Source organism: Toxotes jaculatrix, chromosome 18, assembly GCF_017976425.1.
Source record: "Toxotes jaculatrix isolate fToxJac2 chromosome 18, fToxJac2.pri, whole genome shotgun sequence".
NCBI lineage: Eukaryota > Metazoa > Chordata > Actinopteri > Toxotidae > Toxotes > Toxotes jaculatrix.
Window position 1 is genome coordinate 20,486,343 of NC_054411.1, and position 22,029 is coordinate 20,508,371.

Below are 22,029 nucleotides of genomic sequence, written 5' to 3' on the forward strand. Positions count from 1 at the left end.
TGACAAAACTCTGTTACAAGCTAAGGTGTGCAGTGGATGTGCCCTGAAGTCCACCGCTCTGTGGTGAACCCAGGCTGCTGGGAGAGCTGGAGACTGGGTGACTTCACCTGTTGCTGGTCCTGCTGACAGCCACCTCCCTTCTTTGGCCGTAGTACTGTCAACCACAGTCTTACACTACACTTCACTTACATTCACACTTCACTCTCTTGGTGCTTCAGGCTTGGCTCAGCGGAGCTCACTCAGCAGGTGAAACACTTTATCACACCACTCATCTGCAGGGAGCACAGTCCTTGTCTACACAGAAGATTTAAGCTCCTGTAATTGGAAAATTGATTTTCAGTGTGATTTCATTAAAGTGTTAAAAATGTATATAATGTAAACTACACCATTACACCAATGAAAGGTGCAATATAGCATTATATTAGCTGTAATGTTGGCGCAGTTGTTACATTCAGACACTTCAGAATTGTCATATTGTCACATGGGGTCAACTTTCACGTTAACACTGAGTAACAGTCACAATTTGTAACAGCTACACAAGAAATGGTAAATGGACTGTATGTTTGTGTATACATTCACCCATTCACACACACACATTCACACAGCACTTTTTACTTTTTACAAAACACATTTTAAACTAATACACGCACATTCACACAGTCATGGGCACATCAGGGGCAATTTGGGGTTCAGTATCTTGCCCAAGGACACTTCGACACGTGGACCAGAGGAGCTGGGGATCGAACCACCGACCTTCTGATTTGATTTTCTCAAGATGGAGGAGCCCAAGATTCCCAGGTCATCTATGCCTTGAAATCAAAGGTAACAGGAGGTGATGATTTCACAGCTGGGGAAAAAAAAAAAAAAAAAAAAAAGATATCCCTGTAAATCATCTGGCTGGTCATCTGAACCTGACTCAGCACTGTCACACTGCTAAACCTGATCTACAGAAACTGACATATAGAATGCACAGGGTCAATATGTAGTTCACATCACCAAGCCATCGTGGGACAGCCCACTGTCCAACAGTCCATCTGTCCACTGCTGATGGCCATTTCAGTATCAAACTGTCACTTAATGTTCACTCATGTTAAAGATGTAAGAGAGGTATTGCACACATTGTTTATCACAGATGTGCTGTTGAGAAAAGTTTTAAACATCATAGGGTGCCGAAGAGACTGACCCGCCTCTCTTGTAAACTGACTTCAATTCAAATTAAAGTGAGGAGGCTTTCAAAAAGTAATGCCATGAAAGTTTGTAATTTATCAATTTACTTCCTACAAGGCGCAACAAAGATGGAAAAAAAAAAAGAAAAGGAAACTAAATCAGTCACACTTAACTTTAAAGACACTTCTTATTCAAACAATAAATCCCACTGAATACCTGCTCTTAGTTTCAGCTTTGGGTTTTGCCTGTGCAGATTTCAGAGAACATGGAAAGTCAGTCAGCCATTTGGAATGTCCCGAAGAAGATCATCACCCGGTGACATCATCAAAGGCAACAGGAAGTGATGACCATCTTCACCTGGTGACATCACAACAGAAAGTGATGTCACCAGCACGGATGTTTATAAACACAGGGGAAATGATACTCGAGTTGATACCGAGTTGTAAAATTCAGTAAAGATACTTTAGAGACATGAGAGGTCAACCACGAAGCACCGCCCCCCCCAAACACACACACACATCCACCCATAAAAAAAGAGAGTTGGTCTCAAAAGACCGCACTACTCATGTCAGAGCACCGCAACACAGTTCTCCCTCTAGAAATCTGCTAAGAGACAACCCAATTCTCAACAGCGAGGTTGGGGAACAACGCCTAAAAATAACGAGAGAATGCAGAAAATACATTGACAAAGACAACGAGGCTCTGGCTCAGCTCAGAAAAAGAACGCAAGAGCTAGAGAAAGAGAAAAACCTCGGGCAAGACGAGCTAGCTATGTCCATAGCAAAAGCAGAATGTAGAAAGGAAAAGGAGAAACGCCATCAGCAGAAGCTTGAAAACGTCGCTCTCGCGGAGTCCTATAAGAGGGAAATCAAAGAAAAGGAACTTCGCAAGAAAGAGAAGAGACGAGAGCTGTTAAAACATCCCATATTCTTCAAGAAACTTGATGAACAGGAAAAAAAAGAGATAAGACGAGAGGCAGAAGAAAACCTTCTATTGCAGAAAAAGATTCTTGCAAAACATTTAAATTTCTGCAGAGGGACGCTCACCACACAAGAGCAGACACATCATTTAAAAGAAGAGGAGCAGAAACCCAAACCTATTCAGCTCCAAAAAGAGGAGATGCCGCGGCAGCAAAAGCCTGACAAAGCAGAACGCCTCCGAATACAAGAAATGAACAAGGACATAGTCAGGGAGAAACTGGCAGCCATAGAGAAGGAGAAGGCTGACTCTAGAGTTCCGTCGGTGCAGAAGAGATTTGCCCAGGACTCCGAAAAGATGGATGAACACTATAAACAGGCGAGGGAGAAGGAGGAGAAGAAGGCTGCCTCGTTACGAAGTATCACTATTCACAGGCTATATAAAAGAAGAGAAGACGAGCAGAAGAAAGACGCTGAGCTACGGAGCGGCCAGATCTGGCTTCAGACTCAGAATGAAATTGACAGGTTGCTTTATGAAAATGAAAAAATGAAGGCTAGGAAGAAGAAAGAGGACTGTATTGAACTTATAAATTATAATCTAACCATGGCAGCCGATAAAAAGGAACGGAGGAAAAATAACCTGAGGTCAGCCGGCCTCACACCCATCGCCCCCCTCCCACCCGAATGTGACCTCACACCCATCGAATCCTGCCTCGCGCCCATCGTCTTCCTCCCACCCAGATATCACCTCCCACACAAATCCCACCTCCCACACAAATCCCACCACACACCCAAATCCCACCTCACACCCATCACCCCCCTCCCACCCGAATGTGACCTCACACCCATCGAATCCCACCACATACCCAAATCCCACCACACACCCAAATCCCACCACACACCCAAATCCCACCTCACACCCCAATCCCACCTCCCACCCAAATCCCATCTCACACCCATCACCCCCCTCCCACCCATCGAATCCCACCACACACCCAAATCCCACCACACACCCAAATCCCACCTCACACCCCAATCCCACCTCACACCCCAATCCCACCACACACCCAAATCCCACCACACACCCAAATCCCACCACACACCCCAATCCCACCACACACCCAAATCCCATCTCACACCCATCACCCCCCTCCCACCCAAATCCCACCTCACACCCAAATCCCACCACACACCCAAATCCCACCACATACCCACATCTGGCCTCACACCCATCACCCCCCTCCCACCCAAATCCCACCTCACACCCAAATCCCACCACACACCCAAATCCCACCACATACCCACATCTGGCCTCATACCCATCACCCCCCTCCCACCCATGAGAAATGCAGGAAGGCAGAGTTCCAAAAGAATATGATCTGGACCTGTCCTGCCCTTTCCTGCCCCCCCCAAATACAAATCCCCATGTGTGGGTTTACTCCAGGTGCTCTGGTTCCCACAACTGCCCCCCCAACCCCCCAATTTAAAAAAAATAAACCCCCCCCCCCCCAAAAAAAAAAAACCCCAAAACGTATGGACTTACATTAATGTGTCAATGGTCTCTAATATTGTCAAGAAAACACAACACAACATATCTTGTTATACACACACTGTGTCCGTGTCACATTCAGTCAGTCAGTCAGTCAGACTTAATTTGTATGGCCCTTTTCAAATACATTGTACCCATGATACCAACGTGCACACACAGACACAGACACACATACCTAACCGCCATCAATAATCACAGTGTAAAAGAAAATTAAAGGACTCAATACAAACAGGAACTGAGGAAACATTATCGTGAATCTCATGGATTTGCAATGAGGAAACACCAGAGGTAGGATAAAAAGTCAGGAAAGCAAAATAATATTAAAAAAAAAAAAGAAAAATGATAAGAAAAATGCTAAAAGAGAAAATCTGCTTAAGTGAGTAAAAGCTGAAATCCAGAAACTGAATAAAAAAAAAATAAAAGGATAAACCCAGTAATAAAACAGACTAAAATGTGAGAATACAAAGACAAAAAAAAAAATTAACTTCAATTAAAAGCTAGATTAAAGAGGTCGGTCTAGAGTGTGGTGATGGAGGTGAGGATGGACTCCATGATGGAGGTGTAGAAGTGTACCATCACTGACCTTGGCAGGTTGAACTTCTTCAGCTGCCGGAGGAGGTACATCCTCTGGTGGGCTTTTTTTTTTTTTTTGTGAGGGAGCTGATGTTCAACTCCCACTTGAGGTCCTGGGTGATGAGGGTTCCCAGGAAGGTGAAGGACTCCACCCTGTCGACTGAGGAGTCACTCAGGATGATGGGGGCAGGAGGGGCTGGGTTCTTCCTAAAGTCTACAGCCATCTCCACTGTCTTCGCCTTGTTCAGCTCCAGGTTGTTTTTGGAGCACCAGGTGGTCAATCTCCCACCTGGACTGGGTCAAACGAATATTTTACATGTCAAGGGCGGATTCGAGCGGCCCCTCCTAATTTGAGCTGATCCTTGTTTCTACTGAAATGTGATTGGCTCAGCCGCTCAGTCAGTCATCAAACTGTCAAAAGAAAAGAAGAAGGACAAGCGGGGTAAATTAAGAAGGAAGCCAGAAATATGGTGAAAAGAAAGTATCCAGAAGAAGAAATGGGTGGAACTGAAAAAAATTCAAGGCTAGTAGTTTTAATTTTTAAATAAACATAGTGTTTGAGTATACATAGTATGTGTGAGCATATGTAACTTACTTTAGTACACTCTACGGACTGTATATCATTAGATTGTTTTTATATTGCAAATAAAGTATTCATGTTAACATCACAGTTCCACTTGCGACCGTCGTGCGATTGGATAAAAGGCTTCTCTTCTGTGGAAGAGCTGTGCTGGATGTCCTCATCCACTGCGGTGGGAATGACCCAGGGGATGTCTCCAGTGTCAGCCTCATCACAGCAATGAAGGAGGACCTGCATTACCTCCACCTGCAGTATCCAGACATGAAGGTCATCTTCTCTGGCATCACCCAGAGATGCAGGTGAAGGCTGGTGCCAATCAGAATCAGAATCAGAAAAACTTTATTAATCCCTGTAGGGAAATTCTTTGGTTACAGACAAGCTCCCAATTGAAAATGAAGAAAAACTGCACAAGAAGTGTATACACAGAGAAAAGATGCATCTAAAATAAAAAAAAGTCAAAGTGAAAAATAAAAATAAAAAATATAGTGAAAAATAAGAACAAAAATAAAATCAAAAGTTGAATAAAAGTAAAAATACGGCAATTCCCCCTCTTAGAATATACATATCAAGAAAAACGAATAAACAAACAAACATAAATACAGACAGACAGTCTGCCTGTCTGTGAGAATAAAACACCACCCACACTATCGCCCCTTTAAAAGTCATCCAGGACTTTTCCCAAAATGGATCTGTAGCTGGAAATGAACTGAAATGTAAATAGTTGTGTTGATATGAATCAGCAGAGGGAATGTTTGTGAGGTTTAAATGACAAAAGTTGTGTGGAGAAAGACCAGACGCTGCAGAATGCTCTGTGTAAGGACTGAGTGAAGCACACGCCTTTCCGCTTATAACATCACTGATATAAATCTGCTGCACTTGTTAAATCTCTTTGTCCTCTGTCCTCAGTTCTTTCCACTGTGGAAAGAAAGGAGGGCACAAAAAGTAGATACTGTTCTTTCAAGGTGTCGGTTTCTGTAATTTCAGTAGTATTTGGACTGATGTTCACAAAGGTATCCAGCCCTGTCCCACAAATTCCAGACATCAATTTCACTCAATACGAAGTGATTCATCCATTGTACTATGTTCATATAAAACTACACCCGTTACGGTCTCCTCAGTCTGTTCAATGTGGGACAAATCTGAAGATTAGCAGACACCAGTCCCAAAAACTCAGAAGTCCTTACTTGAGATAATCAAACAAAAGAGAATCTAAAAGGAACAGAGAATTCCAGGAGGTAGGGCAGGCAGGGGAAAAGGACAAATGCAGGTCACAGGACAAACACAGACAGGGAACATGACAACAGACAAACTGACAGGGGGGACTGGGGAACAACAAGACTTATATAGACAAGAGATAATGGGCAACAGGTGACACCAATCAGGGTGGGGCAGACAATCAAAAAAGATGCACAAGGGCTAAGGGCTTCAAAGTAAGGACATACTAAAAAAAACAAAAAAACAAAAAAACAGAAACGGGTACACCACAAGAAAGCTCTCCCGCTACACACAGGAATTAAACCGAAACTCAAGAAACTAAACAAGAGTCCATACAGGGCAGTAAAGAATTTACCAACAAGTCCAACAAAGTCCAAAAAATAACAGAAACACAGAAACACAGAAACCTGTGAAGACTGGACTATAACCACCAGCTTGCACAGATGTTTTACTCTTTGACCGTCAGGAAGGAGCTTGAGAGGAAGGATACGGTTTATTTTATTTCCATGATCTTCTTGTTTTGGGCGAGCATGACGTCAGATTGGATAAGAAATACCCAGAAGCAGATCTGGACTCTTTGGAGTACTGTTGGTAATCCACAAGCCGGCTGCAGATGAAATGTACAGGCCGCAACATCTGCAACGTAAATACAGGTTTACAACAGTTCCTGTGTGGTGTGAAACACAGTGGGACAGCTCACAGGGTGCTTTGGGACTCCTCTCTTTGCATGTAAGTGAGGAGGGAGTGACTTTGCGACACCTGGTGGCAGAAAAGAGCACAGCACGTTGGATTTTAAGCAGAGTTGAAGTCGATGATGTTCTTAGGGAAACTGCACTGCAGAGGCGCTGCAACCACACGGTGGCGGTAAAGTGTGACACTTTGAAGCGCTGCTGTGCATCTAAAAAAAAAAAAAAAAAAAGAGAACAAACAAAAAAAACAGTAGTATTAGAAAAACGTGTAAAATCCAGAATAGAATTTAAATTCCTCCTCCTCACCAAAAAAAAACCTTAGCAGTCCGGCACCATCATACCTTAAAGAGCTCATAGTATCCTATTACCAGTCAGGCTTGCCTGAACCATTCCATAGTTATGCCATGAAAGCCCTAGACTGCCAGGATGACATCCCATGATGCACCAAGCTAAGATTTGTATCCCATTAATACCTGTTACTAACTCTGCGTCGTTTCTCTCCCATAGTTCTGTTCTTTCTCGCCTCTCTCTCTCTCTCTCTCTCCTCCTGTCACTCTCTGCAGGTCTTTCTGCTTCAGGAGTGGCAGAGTCTGGATCAGTGAATGCAAACCACCTACTGCCCCCATGATCTCGCTCAGCACCCACTGCTATAATCCTTATTATCAGTCCTATTAATCTTATTGGACCACTCTCTGGAGGACCAAGATGCCGACTTCTGGGAGGAGGACAGTCTAGACATGCTTTATGTGAGAAGTGCCCTGAGATCATTTCAGTTATGATTTGGTGCCATATAAATAAATGTGTGGTTATAATGAGCATGGAAATACTTGATCTAGTAGTATATATATATATATATATATATATATATATATATATATATATATATATATATATATATATATATATATATATATATATATATGTATGTATGTATGTATGTATATATATATATATATAGTGTGGTGGTCACATGCATCACTAACCTCCGTGACAAATCCCCTGTGTTTCCTGCTTCACAATAAAATCCACCGCACGCTGCAACCCGCTGAAGTCTGTTCACATGAAAGATTCCAAAACAGCCATAAATAAAATCAACATCTGTGTGAGACCAGTCAGTCTCACAGAGACCTCTGACGTGTCTCATGTCGACTGGGATCATGTTCCAGGGAAGAAGAAGAGGAAGCTCCACGAAGAACAGTTCTCACCATACAGTGTGTAGCTCTGAACATCTGGTGACACTGCGACACCGGACGATCAGAGCTCACCTGATGTGTGTTCCACCTGCGACAAGAACACTATCTACTAGTTCTTCCACCAAAGAAGTGTGGTGTTTAATTGGCATGGATAGCAGAAGACAGGGTTTTTAATTCAGCCTCCACACTCAGCCATGATAATGGTTTTAATGGATATCGCACACTTTGGTAAGGAAACACCAGTGAACAACTAAACCTAAAATCTCATGTAAGAATCAGGTCCGCAGACGTTTACAACAAACCTCCCGACTGAGGCTCATTTCTCAGAGCCTTATGTGAAAAGGCGAGGCTGTGGGGACGTTCAGTAGGGGAGTAGCAGCTCGAGGTGGACTGAGCTGACGCTAAACTAAACTATGTAAGTATGAAGAAATGCATGAGAGCACAATACATCAAATGATAGATACTGCATTCCCAGCACAGGGCGAGAGATCTGTAACGAGTTTACCATCTGGAGCTGAGACTGGGAGTCTGCCCAGAAAAATGCTAGAAAGTATGGAGGCCACAGGGTCAATCTAAACAGCCATTTGTAAAGCTTAAGTGGGAACAGACGTGTGTGTGTATCTGTGTGTGTGTGTGTGTGTGTGTACATTCATTTGAAATGTCTGTGCAAGATCCAGGGATCCGCATGCGGCAAGGTTGAGCATGTTTACTACTTGAACAGTGCAAATGATCTATCCAGCAGTCTATAAACATTCCCAAATATGTGTGTGTTGGACAGAGAGTCGGCATTCTTTAAAATATTTACAGCGGCCAACCAGAGAAGGTTGTTCTCAGGTCAGCTGCCATCACAGGCCAGTCAAAGAGGCAGAGCTCTGCCAAGAGGAGTTACACAACCAGCAGGCTTTTTTTTGGGTGGGAAAGTAAGTTGGACACACATGCATCATGTTACCGTCCAAAATTGTGAACATGTGCAATTTTTCACATTACGTAAAAAATTCCTAAGAAAAAAAAGTGGATGTCAAGTATTCTGTTCTGTTCATTTCAAGCGTGTATTCGTCCATGTTCGTGCCATAAGTTGAGTAAAAAAACAAAAAAAAACCCAAAAACCTTCTGACACGCACAAAAGCATGACATTTAACACTCTTTGTTCAAAAAGATGGCGGGGGAGTGGAGGGTGGAATGGTTAAGACATTCACAAAAGCAGGACACATAACACTTTTATGGGTTTTTTTTTTTTTTTTTTTGGTTTTGTTTTTTTTTTTTAAAGGAGGTGATTGAATGGTGCTAGCTGAGAGCAGACAACAAAGATCCAGGAAATGCCAAGAACGCTCACAAAAGCAGGACACCCAATACTGTTTTGTTTCAACAAAAAGAGAAGAAGAAGAAAAAAAGATCGAATGGTGACATAAAGACGACTTTTGTGTTCTCCATAGTCAGAGAGGTGTCTTCTCTATATGTTGAAAACAACAACCCTGGCCCCTGTGGACCAGGGACCCATATCAGAGACTCTTCAGACCTGGCCTGAGAGGCAAAAACTGGTGCAAGACTTAGAATCTAGAGAAGGATTTATATTGGAAGTACTACTGAACCAAGACTAAAGGTAATGCTAATTATAGCTAACTGTTAAATACAATTATAGCTAATTAACTGCTAATTAATTATTAAGATTATTAAGATCTAGGAGTGAGATGGGAGAAAAAAAATCTGGGACAAATGGGGTCAAAAGGAAGTACAGAACCCAAGCCCATGGATTCGGAGCACAGTGGACCACCTTAAACTCTGTAATGAATAACTGGGTCTGGCGATCATATACCCAAGCAGCAAACCCATCAGTGACAAACAGAAGCGCGAACACAGCAACACACAGGACAGGCAGGACGAGCAGGGGCCACCATGTATGAAGAGCCGACCTTAAGGTCCACACAACGTGAATGCGAGCAGAATTGTGACCAAACTGTCCGATAAATCCAACAATCATCTCACAACGAGGGAATTATTCGGAGTAGAAAAAGAAGCGGTCACAACATTTCACAATGAGTCCATTCACGAATGGGGGCCAGTGCTGCTCTGGAGCCTCAAGGGCCACTTTTATCTGATTCCAACGCAAATGGGTGGAAAAAGGAAAAAAAAAAAAAAAAAAAAAAATTCAGCCAAGACGTTTGACATTTGACTCAGACTTAGACCCACTAATCCCCACCCGGAGAGATACAGCACCATTGTACAGCCCATGTCAGCAAACTCTATCACATGCAGAATGCACTGTGTTGGGTAACTTACTGTAATTAGTTACTAGGGAAAGTAACTTTTGAGTTACCTTTAATCGTCTGCTTCAATTCTCTGATTAATATACACAAAGCTGTATTGTTTTTTTGTGTTGCTTAACTTGTGATGGAGTGTGGGAAAAGAAAACTGTGATGTTGTATCTATCATTGTCACTGTCTACCCATTATCACTGTGATGAAGTCATTAGAGGAACAAGAAAACACAACATGACATGTTGTGATAGGGCTGTTTACAGTAGCATCAACAGGGCTTCACCTCAAGCCCTCAGTCAGTTTTACTGTCCTGGGAGTGGAAATGAAACAATATCTGTTTACTCTGTGGACATGTGGATATGGATCAAGGACATTCATCAAAGACATTTGCGAGTGTGTAATAGTAATCAAAAATAAAGTACATGAAAGTATTGTGTTGCCACAGTCTCGTCATCCACACATACCTCAGTCCACGTGTAAGCCGTGGCTGTCGTCCTGCATCAGAGTGTTGGAGGGAACGCTCGCTGCGTGCCTAATCTGAAAAAACACATTTCCCACCAGGCTGGCAGGAAGGACTGGCGGGTCAAGAGCAGGCCAATTAGGACCAACATCCTTTTCTGTGTGACCTGACGGGACCTGGAAGAAACAACAACAGGGGTCCTGGGGTTAGGGGGGGGGGGGGCACCTATCTCGCTGTAAGGAAGTTAAATACATGTCTGTTTGACACAGTTTAACTTTATCAGACCTCACACAGTATTTGTGTTCCTTCACTATCAACAAGTCCGTTCAGGACTACATTAGCCACTGCTAGCACAACACATCCAAGACAGTGAGAGACAAAAACATGAACATGATAAATACATGAACTTTTTTTTGTTGTCACTATATAATTCTGTGATATCAGTGAGTAAAATCCCAAACGGTATATACTGTCAACATATTTGTCTGCTCCCTTCTTGTGTGCTACAATATGTTGTACGTACAATATAAGTGTCTAATCATGTCAAGGTGTGTGTGTGTGTGTGTGAAGCTGTGATGACTGATGTGATGCAGCTCTCACACGTCACCTCTGGAGACATGCTAATGGCTGATTCAGCATTTTGTCTGTATCATCATATGTTCCTTGTTCCAAAGAATCAGTGTACAGGATTCTCTACTGCTATGTTGTTGTTTCTTGTGCTTTTGGTTGACCCCTGGAATTCACATTCCAGGGATTGACCTTTGACCCCTATGAAGTCTAAAAGGTTATAGCGACATGGTTTGATGGGCTCATTATTTTCACCTTAACTTGAATGTATTACTATTTGATAGTAATAGTAATGTGTTTTCCTTCATCTATCTCTTTCTTTTTCACTGACTACAAACTGACTTCAGACCTGTCTTCACCACCGTTCGCACTGTCAGTTCAGAGATCATGTGACTCCTCTGAGACAAACTATCTCACACACATAACAGCCTCCATTATGTAAATTTTTTTTTATTTTTTCCATATCAGAAAAAGGAAGAAGGATTTCTGGAGGATTTTCACCCTCACTGCAATGCATGCTGGGTAGTATATGTATATGAGCTGTGTTTTTTTAATCCATCAGCCATTTAACCAACTGAAGCCATAATTTTCAGTGAGGATTAAACAATATAAATTTGATACTGATAAACTTATGATCAATGAGTTAACAAGAAAAGGAAAGTTTATTTCATATAACTCTTGCTTTTCTGGTCTTGGACAAATAGAAATGTGTGCCTAGAAGTGCATAAAGCTTTCTTCGTCTGAACAGCATCGTATCCATATGTATGAACTGTGTGTGTTTGAGCTTCAGAACAAATAAAATGTTTGGATTTAGTTTGTCTGGAAGAGACAGAATATTCACACAACCTCTTTTTGTCCTTTCTATTTAAATCACGATGGCTGTTAAAGGAAACTAAACGAAATGAAATCTCGTGCGTAAAAATACCCAAGCAGCGTGCGTAAAAACAGTCCTGTCGGCCGTGGAGCTGAACAGATGTCAGATGAAACCACAGTTCCATAACTGTACATTCAAAGAAAGAGGAAGGGACGGGGGTGGGGGGGGGGGGGGGGGGGGGGGGGGGTATGGGAGAGAAGGGTGGGAACGGAAGATGTTGAGGGGCGCGCCTCTCCTTTCCAAAAGCGTCTGACCGCGCGCCGATGAACCAGAGGCTCATTCCTCTCCTCTCTTTCTCTCAAGCCCGGGCGTAATGGTAGAGCGGAGGATGAACTCTCTGGTGAAATGGGCGCTCATCCTCTTCGTCCTCGTCTCCGTCATTCTCAACATCGTCCTGATTGCCGTCCACTCCAACAGGGCCCCCAAATGTTCTGCTCAGCGTGTCCACCCGCTGCGGGGCAAGCACGACGAGCGCAGCCTCGTGTTCGCTGATCTCAGCCGCGAGGAGTACTTGCAGGTCCAGCAGTACATGCTCAAGCAGAAAGACTTGGACATATCCACAAACCAGATCACGGAGCCATCGAAAAATTTCCTGTTCTTAATAGACCTCTCTCTGCCAAAGAAAGCGGACGCGTTGGCTTACTTGGATGACAAAGGCGCCAAGCCGACGAGAGAGGCGACAGCGGTGGTCTTCCACGGCTCCCTAGGCAAGATCAAGGAGTACGTTGTGGGGCCTCTTCCCAACCCGAAGTACCACCGAGATGTCACCGCGGAGAGGTACAAGACGGAGCTGCCTATCACCGCGCGCACGGTCACCATCGGGGAATACGTTTTGCTTTTCCAGTTTATAGAGAATGAGATTTTCTCCAAGCTGGGGACGCTCTTGAAAGAGAGCTTCGGCGTGGGTGAGGACAAGAGGCTGAACGCGTTCGAGCAGATGCCCCGCGGAGTCCGCTCCGGGGACAGAAAGACCTGGGTGTCTTTCCTCAGGGATATGAGCGGCATGTATATCCACCCGGTGGGCTTCGAGGTGCTGGTCAACCACGAGAACTTAAACGCGTCCAACTGGAAGGTGGAGCGGCTGATGTATAACGGCCGATACTTCGACACGGTGGAAGAACTTCGACGGGAATATGAAAGTGGCTCCGTTAAGAAAATCGTTTACGAAGAGTCCACTGATTACGGTTCTCTGAAACCCAGGAACAAGCCTCTGCAGATCGGACCGCAGCTGTTTTACGCAGAGGGGAAGCGCTACAGCGTGAGCAACAACCAGGTCCTGTACATGGACTGGAGCTTCGCCTTCGGGCTGAGCTCTCTCACGGGCATGAGGGTGTTTGACGTGCGCTTCAAGAACGAGAGGATAGCCTACGAGCTGAGCGTGCAGGAGGCCATGTCGGTGTACGGTTCACTGACACCGGGGATGATCCTCACCAAGTTTCTGGATTCGAGCATCGGGATAGGGCGCTTCGCGCACGAACTGGCCCGTGGTGTGGATTGCCCCCACGAAGCCACGTACGTGGACACATACCGCTACATCGACGTCCCCGGCCCGATCAGATTCAGGAACTCAATCTGCATCTTTGAGCACAACATGGGACAGCCCCTGCGAAGGCACTTCTCAGACTTTTTCCACAACAGCTACGGAGGGATGGTGAACAGCGCCTTGGTGTTCAGAACCATCACAGCTATAGGAAACTACGACTACATGTGGGATTTTATCTTCTACCAGAGCGGATCGGTGGAGGCCAAGGTGCACGCCACCGGCTACATCTCTTCTTCTTATCTGGTGGAGGGGAACCTGAAGTACGGACACCAGGTGGCGGACAAGGTCCTGGGGAACATCCACACCCACTTCATCAACTTTAAAGTGGACTTGGATGTATTGGGTGAGTATGGGCAATATGGAAAAAAAGGAAAAAAAAAAACATAGTCATGATAAAAAAAGTTATTAGTTTGAAATCCTGAGATTATGAGATCAGGATCTTTCTTCCTCAGAGATTTCCCCCAGCTGACTGGTTTCCTATTGAACAGTGATGCAGCTCTAAAGCTCTCTTGCTGCTAAAGCATAAAAACTAGATGATTCTTAGTCTGCTGTCAGTGACTGGTGTGATAACCTATAGCCCCAGGTAGGTGTGATAAAGGGCAAGAAATCAGAGGATGCAGATCTTGGCTGGTTGTGTCATCTGGGGTTTGGTTGGAAACTGACGCAGGAACTGAAATGCAAAAAAAAAAAAAAAAAAAAAAAAAAATGCACCAATAAAGAAAACTTAAATCTCAGGCTGCACCATCTGAGCCAAAACAGTAAAGCTGAACAACAGGCTCTAAAACGCTCCACAGAGCTGAGGAGAGCTGCAGAGCCGGTACACATAGTTATTATACATGATCATTTGGTCCAATGTAGGTGCAGAAATACGAGTTCGCTGCAGATTTATATGTATTTAGAAATGAAATCGAATTTAAAAAAAAAAAAAAAGAAAGTGACATGGATCTGTAGGAGAATCCAAAGGCCCAGTGTCACTCTGCTTTGGCTCTGAAACTACGACAGGCAACGATCAGTATCACAAACGTTCTTGCATCTTTCTCCTTTTCGCAGGAGTGAAGAACGTATTCCAGACCAAAGACATGGAGTATGTTAACGTGTCGTTGCCGTGGATGCCTGATCACTATGCTATGATCCCACAGCTGGTGGAGAAACAACTCAAAACAGAGCAGGTCTGCCTTTTATCTTTCTTTCACTTGGATTTAGGTTTCTTTTAACAGACCTTACACAGTAACAGGAATCAGTCACAGAGCGTAACAAAGGTCACAGTGTCCTGGGAAGGAAATGCAGCCCCTGACTTGGGTGGATGTTGGTGGGTGTTGCCTATGTTCTATGGGACACAGCCGCCAACCACGTTACGCTCTGTGACTAATTCTTGTTACTGTGTAACAAAACAACTCTTGAGTCTTGACTAACGGAGGACTAACGTCCACTGTGACGCTTCCACAGGAGGCAGCCTTGCGTTACAACACCAAAACTCCTCGCTACCTCCACATCGCCAGCAACAAGACCAACCGCTGGGGTCACCAGCGCTCTTACAGGCTTCAGGTGTTCAGCTTCACAGGGGACCACCTCCCAGAGAGCCAGGCTGAGGAGAGGGCCATGTCCTGGGCCAGGTGAGACGAGACATCTGCAAAGTTAAAAAAAAAAACAAAAAAACCTCACACTAAGTTTGGGTTAAATTTATCATAAACTATTGTAGTGAAAGTCACAGTCAGTGCTTGTTGTGCGGCATGGGCTGGGACGTAACAATAAGAGGATGAGCCCCCTGTGGACAGGGAAGTCATGGAGACATAGTGCATGTTTGTGTTTTCTATTTGGACGCTTTTTTTTTTTTCTCTGGTCAAAGCACAAAGTACTTTGGAAAACAGAAGTGTCTGGTGAAACCAGTAGCCGTGGTGTCTGATGTTAGCTAATGCTAGCAAATGTTAAATATTGCTGTTTAACTGACATGACTCTTCGCTACTTATTCTTCAGATAAAAACCAACAATTAGTCAATTAATCTGTCAGTTTGACAGAAAATGAATCTGCATCTATTTCAAAATCAAATAGGTATTTTAGTCTTTTTTTTTTTTTTATGGATTTTGTTGGATTCAGCTTTTTCAAATGTGAGCATCTGACATTTAAACTCGGTGTGTTGTTATGCTGTAATGACAAACCTCTCTGTGCCTCCAGGTATAAGGTTGCCATCACCAAGCACAAGGACCTAGAGCGGACCAGCAGCAGTCTGTACAGTCAAAACAACATCTGGACTCCAGCTGTCGACTTCAGCAAGTACATTGAAGACAACGAAACCATTGAAAACGAGGTGTGTTGAGGTGGAATCTACATATAAAAATAATGACAGAATACAAACACGTGTGAGCTTTAAATCAGACAAATTATCTAAAGGATTTTGCATGATGTATGTGTACGCAGGACCTGGTTGCCTGGGTTACCACTGGTTTCCTCCACATCCCTCACGCTGAGGACATCCCCAACACGGTCACCGTGGGTAATGGGGGCGGGGTCCTGCTGCGGCCCCATAACTACTTCGATGAGGATCCATCCATCCACTCTGCTGATGGGGTGTACTTTGCCCCGGGCAGTGAGGACAGCTGTGAAAACAACAGGATAGCCTGCCTCGCTCAAGAGGCCTGCAGCCCTGTGCTGGAGCCCTTCACCTTCTATGGCTTTGGTGGAGTCATGAGGTTTGAGGAGTGGGTCTGATTTATTGATCACTGGTAGGTAATAGCTTCCAAGCCCTAGTGATTTCAGAGATGGGGCTTGAGGTGATTTACCAAATCTTTCAAGAAGTTCGTGTCAATTTTACCGCGTTTATAGAGGCAGGGTGGGATGGCAGATTATTTGTGCTGCATGGGTTTTAAAGCTGCACCAGGCAAGAAGTTGAGCGAAAGAAGCTTTGGCTGTCAAACAGCAACATTTTAGAAAAAAAAAAAAGCATTTTACTGTATCATTTCCAACTTATCCATATTTGCCTCCTGTTTGTCTTACAGGCTGGATTTTTCTGATGGGACATTTTTTTGCATTTGGCTCTGAAATTTTACCGTGTCTTGCAGTGTCCACCAAAGCACCAGGAATGAGATTATACAAAACCAAGCCTACCTGCATCTTCATTATAATAACAACATCACAGGCAAAAATAAAGCAGACTGTTTACTGTGATAGATTAACTATCTCACCCAAGCTTAAAAATCCCTGTATGGTTAAGTTCATACTGTGTTATAGCAAACATCTTCAACAGGACCCTGGGCAAAACCAAGCTATGGGCCCCCTTAGACAACCCCAGCACCCCTTCACCAGTTCTATGACTTCTTTAAATGCAGGTTTACTTAAGAATTACCATGTGAATTTAGCACCAACTGCAAGACTAGGAAACAATGCAGGAGCTAACTTACAGCACTTACATTTTTTTTGTTTCTTTTCTTTATATTGTGCTTTCTATGGGCGTATTAATCAGATTATCTCAAAATAATTGCCACACCGTGGGGCCTCTCAGGTTGTCCAATTGGTAATCCAGCCTTGACTAACACATAACTCTGCCTATAAGGTAGAGGATCAATCTAAAAGTTTATGGTATGATTTCAATCATATATTTCTAATCTTTTCTAAACTGAGAAAAGTAAAAACTACATTTCACAACATGTCAAAGTTATATTTAAAAGCTTCAGCATTTACTTATTCACTTTGACAACTTGTGTGTATCTGAATGACTTTGGTGATTCTCGGATTTTCCATCTAGTGCCATCATCAGGTCAAACTTTTATCTTGCTCTGTACTTTGGTTTATGACCACACACTTTGTACTATATCTGTAGCATGCTAATGTCAGGAAATACTAGCATTTGATTTTAATATTAACATGCTAACACGCAAAACTAAGATGGTGACATAATTAACATTACCTCCCTATGCACCAACCATGTTAGCATTGTTGTTATGAACACGTTAGCTCGAAACACCACTGTGCCTAAATACAGCCTCACCGAGCTGCTAGCCTGGCTGTAACACTGCTTTTCGGGCGGTATCAGCAAAGTCACAAACCATAGTGATTTAGCTTGTTTTCTTATTGTTTGTTCAATTTGATGATAATGTGAATGTGTCGTTTTTAGAATAAAAACACAAAGTTGTTGTTATTAGGTTAAGAAGAATAAAGGTAATGCTAATGGAAAATGTACTACTTTACGTACACTTTACAAGACTATGAACTACAAGTTGATGTCTTGTCAGCAGTAATTATTGCCTGGGATTCTTTGTTCATTTTTTTTTTTTTTTTTCCAGAATCTCGTGATTACATCCTCAGAAATGTGGAGCTATAGTTTGAGATTTTGCAAGCAAAGAGGTGATCATCATCATTATCTTGATTTCAGTAATGTTTGCAATTATTCTTGCTTATATGTTAGCAATCTCTTTTTTAGCATGAATTCAGAATGTATCCAAAGACCACGGCAAAATACACAATTTTCACTCTCTGGGTTTCTTACTGGTGAACCGCTGTGATATAAACTGCAATATGTATACATTGTAAACTGACGCTGTAAAGTCAGGTGTGTGTAAATAAGCACTGTACCATCCACTTCAAAGCTCGAGGCTGTGACTACTGAACAACTGAATGATGTTTGATTCATTTTGTATATTTTTTTCCTACAGTGCCACGGTCTGAAGAATTGAGTTACTGTTGTTTCTTCCTCTCTAAATAAAAGAAGAGATTATTTGTGTAAGAAGGGATCTTGGTCTGCTGCATTTGGTCTTTGCAAATATTCATGTTATTCAGTGTTGCTTTAAGAAAGTTTACAGACACAGACACACACACACACACACACACACACAGATGTGTAGTTCTCACATTTCCCCTCATGGTTTTTCCTGGAGGGAGAAAATTGAAACCAGACCAGCAAAGTCACACACGCACACACACACACACACACACAGTGTAACACATACAGTGACTTCCATTCCAACTCTACATCCTTCATGGGAACAGAATCAGAGGATGGGATGTGAGTGCATGTAAGGTTCACTGATTGTTTCTGTGCGTGTGTCTTGGTGAAGTTAAACACTGTGAGTGGTTCTCTGCCTCAGATGTCAAGTGAAATGTTTCTGTTAAAGCTTTCTGTTAAAGTTTCCTCTGTGACTTGTACTTGTTTAAGAACAGCAGTGACAGGATGTGAACAACAAAGGAGAACGGAGCTCTGTTGAAGAAGAATCCAACAAAAGCCTGCACTCAAAGAGCAAGTGTTCGCTCCACGTGTTCACCAGTTAGCCTCTGACCGTGTCTGTCTGCTGTTTTGAGGCTGGGCAGGTAGAGTACCGAGGGCTTTTATTGCTGAAAACAGCTGCCTGCCGCTGACGGAAACAAGAGATGTGAGCGGTGACAGTGAACCCAAACGAAAAAGTTGAGGGTCGTAAACCAGAACAGTGACCTGATAGAATTTGAAAGCTCTATTAATTAGTGCAGCTTCCAAGCTGTGTCTGACAGAATGTAGAGAGTCTGGCACCAGACTAGCTCGACAGTGTCTCTCTCTCTCTGCTGTAAATGTTACACGATTTTAAAAGTAAATACACCTCCCAAAAGCTGCTGGGAAAGTAACAGATAACAACAGTGTATAACTAAAGACAAAAAACTATGACAAAGGATTTCATTAAAAAATAAACTGCGACTGGTTTTTGGGGTCAACTGGATCCAGAATTCAAAAAAACTCACCAACGTGAATTTTCAGTCTCAATAACTGAACCCTGAGGAAGGTATTCAAGGTTTTCCACAGAGACTTGGGCTCACTTAAAAGCAGCAGACTGGAAAATTGGCAGTTAAATGAGCCCATGTCACCAGTCAGAGCAGAAAACATAGGTTTACACTGTGAAGTCTTGTGGGGACATTGTGTTACAGCTTAAAAAAACATGTAGAACCTGTCAGGACCAGTGGCGGGAGGGGCGGGCTGATCTGAGCTGAGCCAGGGGAGTCGCCTTTTAAAAAATTCCCATAAACACATCCTCAGTACAAGCTGCAGAACCATGGCTGTAGGTTTGGATATGGACTGTGGGGATATGCCTGCTGCCAGTGTCAAGGTGTTGCTGGATTGGCCTGAACAGTATTTTTAACTGATGTCAGATGGTCCTGCCATTCGGCAGCAGCTGTAGTGCAGCTGTTGATGAAGGGCAGTGAAGCTGAGGAGGGAAGCATTCGTAGGTTTAAGTTGTTTGGTGTTGCTAGGTCACTGGTGACCGCTGCTCAGACATACGCATTCACACATGTATGGCTGTGCTGTGATTTTGACTGTGATTGACTGTGATTTATGTGGTCCATGTAGCAGAAGAGTCCCTCTCAACAGTTTGCTCGGTTGTTGTGTTGTGTCTAAAAGCCCCATACACAAATACTACAAGGTGTGTGTGTGTGTGTGTGTGTGTGTGTGTGTGTGTGTGTGTGTGTGTGTGTGTGTGTTGTAACTGTGACTGTCCACCTGGTGCAGTGATGATGATGATGATGGAAGCTGTGAGGAAAACAAATGTGACCGTGTTGTAGCACTTACATTTTTGTTGTTAGGAAATACATAAACATTTTTACAGTTCATCTGTGTGTCTGTGCGTGCCTGTGTACGTGCATGGCTGCAAACATCTATGCTGCTTTTTTTTTTTTGTTAACACAAAAACAAAAACAAACAACCATAAGATCGCCGAGTGGTGTGAACACTTCCTTTCCTGGCCAGGTTCCAGTCGGATACAATAGGCAACAGCGAGTTTAAGGGCAGACTGAACACAAAGAGAGCAAAACAAAGGCAACAAAAAAACAAGCAGGGACCTCCCATCCTCACACTGGCATACAACAACAAACTCAGGGTGCTTTCACGCCTAACCTGTGTGGTTTGTTTGGGACCAGGGGTGTGTGTTTTTTTTTTTTTTTATAAAGGGGGCTCAGAAAAGCACAGCTTTAACAAACTGAACCAGGATTCACCTATTTCATAAAACACATCAGAGCTATTGAGATGAGGCCGAGTCAGGTCTGGGTTTGAAACACAGACTCACGTCAGAAACATGGCATTATTACTCTGGGATAGGAAATGTGGGATTTATGGATTAAAAAAAAAAAAAAAAAAAACAATTTCAGGAAGTAGACACCCTCTCTAATTTTAAAATTAGGCTTAAAACCTCTTTGTTTGACAAAGCTTATAATTAGTTGTTATTATGACTAAACCTATAGTTAGTCACAATTATTTCTATAGACACTGTTACAGTTAAGGATAAAGCCCATAGTAGGGCTGGCTCAGGCAATTGAACCATCCCTTAGTTATGCTGCTATAGGCCTAGGCTGCTGGGGGACTTCCCATGATCCTCTGCACACCTCTTCTCTTCAGAATCAGCAGTGGGCGGGCCTTATCCACGCCAAACTCCTCTTGTTATAGTGGCGACACCTGGAGCTGGCAGGCCATAGATTCTGGAAGCTGTGGGTAGCAGTGCTTTCTGTGTGATTAACTGACAACAGTTGTTGCTGATTTTCCATGGTTGTGTAGCATGTTAGCTTGACAGCTTGTCATTTTTGCCTCCCTGAAAACAGTAAGTAAGGAGAGGAAGGAAACCCAACACAATGGTCGGTCAGTGGGAGGCTTATCGATGTCCACATTCAAGGACTGCAGGAAAAGTAGTCCCAGCTACTTCAAAACAGGGTGTTATGTTGGGTTTTATTTTGTGTAATATTTCCCAGTCTCAATACCTAGCTGTCGAATTAGCACTTACAGCAGGAAACTGAATCTTTCTAAGAAACGACTGTAGAGTTTAGATCCGTTCGAAAAAGCTCTGCTGTTTGAGGGAGCTCTCAAAGAATCTGAGCCGTGATGGGCGATTGTACTGGAGGACCTCGCCTCCCTTTAACTAAAATATCCATGAAAACCAAAAAAAAAAAAAAAAAAAAGCTTGCAGAGTTTAGTGTCAGCAATGTTGACAGGGTAACAGTGATAAGGGTTGTAATGGCTGCACTGTACACCTGCAAGAATACGACTATACACTGCAAACCAGCCTGCAGCTGGTTATCTGTTGATGCCTATGTTGGTGCTATGACATGCAAGTCATTTAAAATTGTCCAAGCTGTGTTGTTATGTAACTTCCACACTGACTAAACTGCTCGACTGGAGCTGGTGGGCTGTACCTCTGCTTGCAGCTATGAAAATATAATAACCTGTCACTGCTACAAAGTTAAAAAACTGAAGTAACATCACACCTGAGGAATCACAGGGGAGCGTTCAGGTATCCAGAGCAGCAAGACAAGTCACTTTCTGTGTGTGGCAGAAAAAAAAAACAAAAAAACCCTCCACCTAACACTAAAAGCTCATTCATCTTCAAAGCTAAAAACACAAGGAACTAAAGGAGTTTTCTCAAAAAAATAATTTTATTATGTAAAATAATGATTCTCAAAAAGAAACAGTTAACAACAAAAAGCACAAAGTTGATACAAGAATTAC

General features: G+C 43.2%; 1 protein-coding gene across 2 annotated transcripts; it reads left to right on the forward strand.

The window, feature by feature from the left end:
• Window positions 1-12,298: 12,298 nt before the first annotated feature.
• aoc2 (amine oxidase copper containing 2) lies at window positions 12,299-18,300 on the forward strand. Of its 2 annotated transcripts, XM_041062783.1 has the most exons (6): window positions 12,299-13,925; window positions 14,633-14,751; window positions 15,029-15,195; window positions 15,756-15,888; window positions 15,999-16,303; window positions 17,861-18,300. In XM_041062783.1, the coding sequence occupies exons 1-5, from the start codon at window positions 12,353-12,355 to the stop codon at window positions 16,287-16,289; spliced, it is 2,283 nt and encodes a 760-aa protein (XP_040918717.1). In that variant the 5' UTR covers window positions 12,299-12,352; the 3' UTR covers window positions 16,290-16,303; window positions 17,861-18,300. The 2 variants fall into 2 exon arrangements, with proteins under 2 accessions (XP_040918717.1, XP_040918715.1); XM_041062781.1 differs by having other exon boundaries at window positions 15,999-18,300.
• Window positions 18,301-22,029: the final 3,729 nt, after the last annotated feature.

Bases quoted from the DNA above. Each gene is read 5' to 3' on its own strand.
- aoc2 (XM_041062781.1), top strand. From the start codon at position 12,353: ATGGTAGAGCGGAGGATGAACTCTCTGGTGAAATGGGCGCTCATCCTC. The intron at 13,926-14,632 runs GTGAGTATGGGC...TCCTTTTCGCAG, and splicing joins AGTGGACTTGGATGTATTGG to GAGTGAAGAACGTATTCCAG. The intron at 15,196-15,755 runs GTGAGACGAGAC...CTGTGCCTCCAG, and splicing joins AGGGCCATGTCCTGGGCCAG to GTATAAGGTTGCCATCACCA.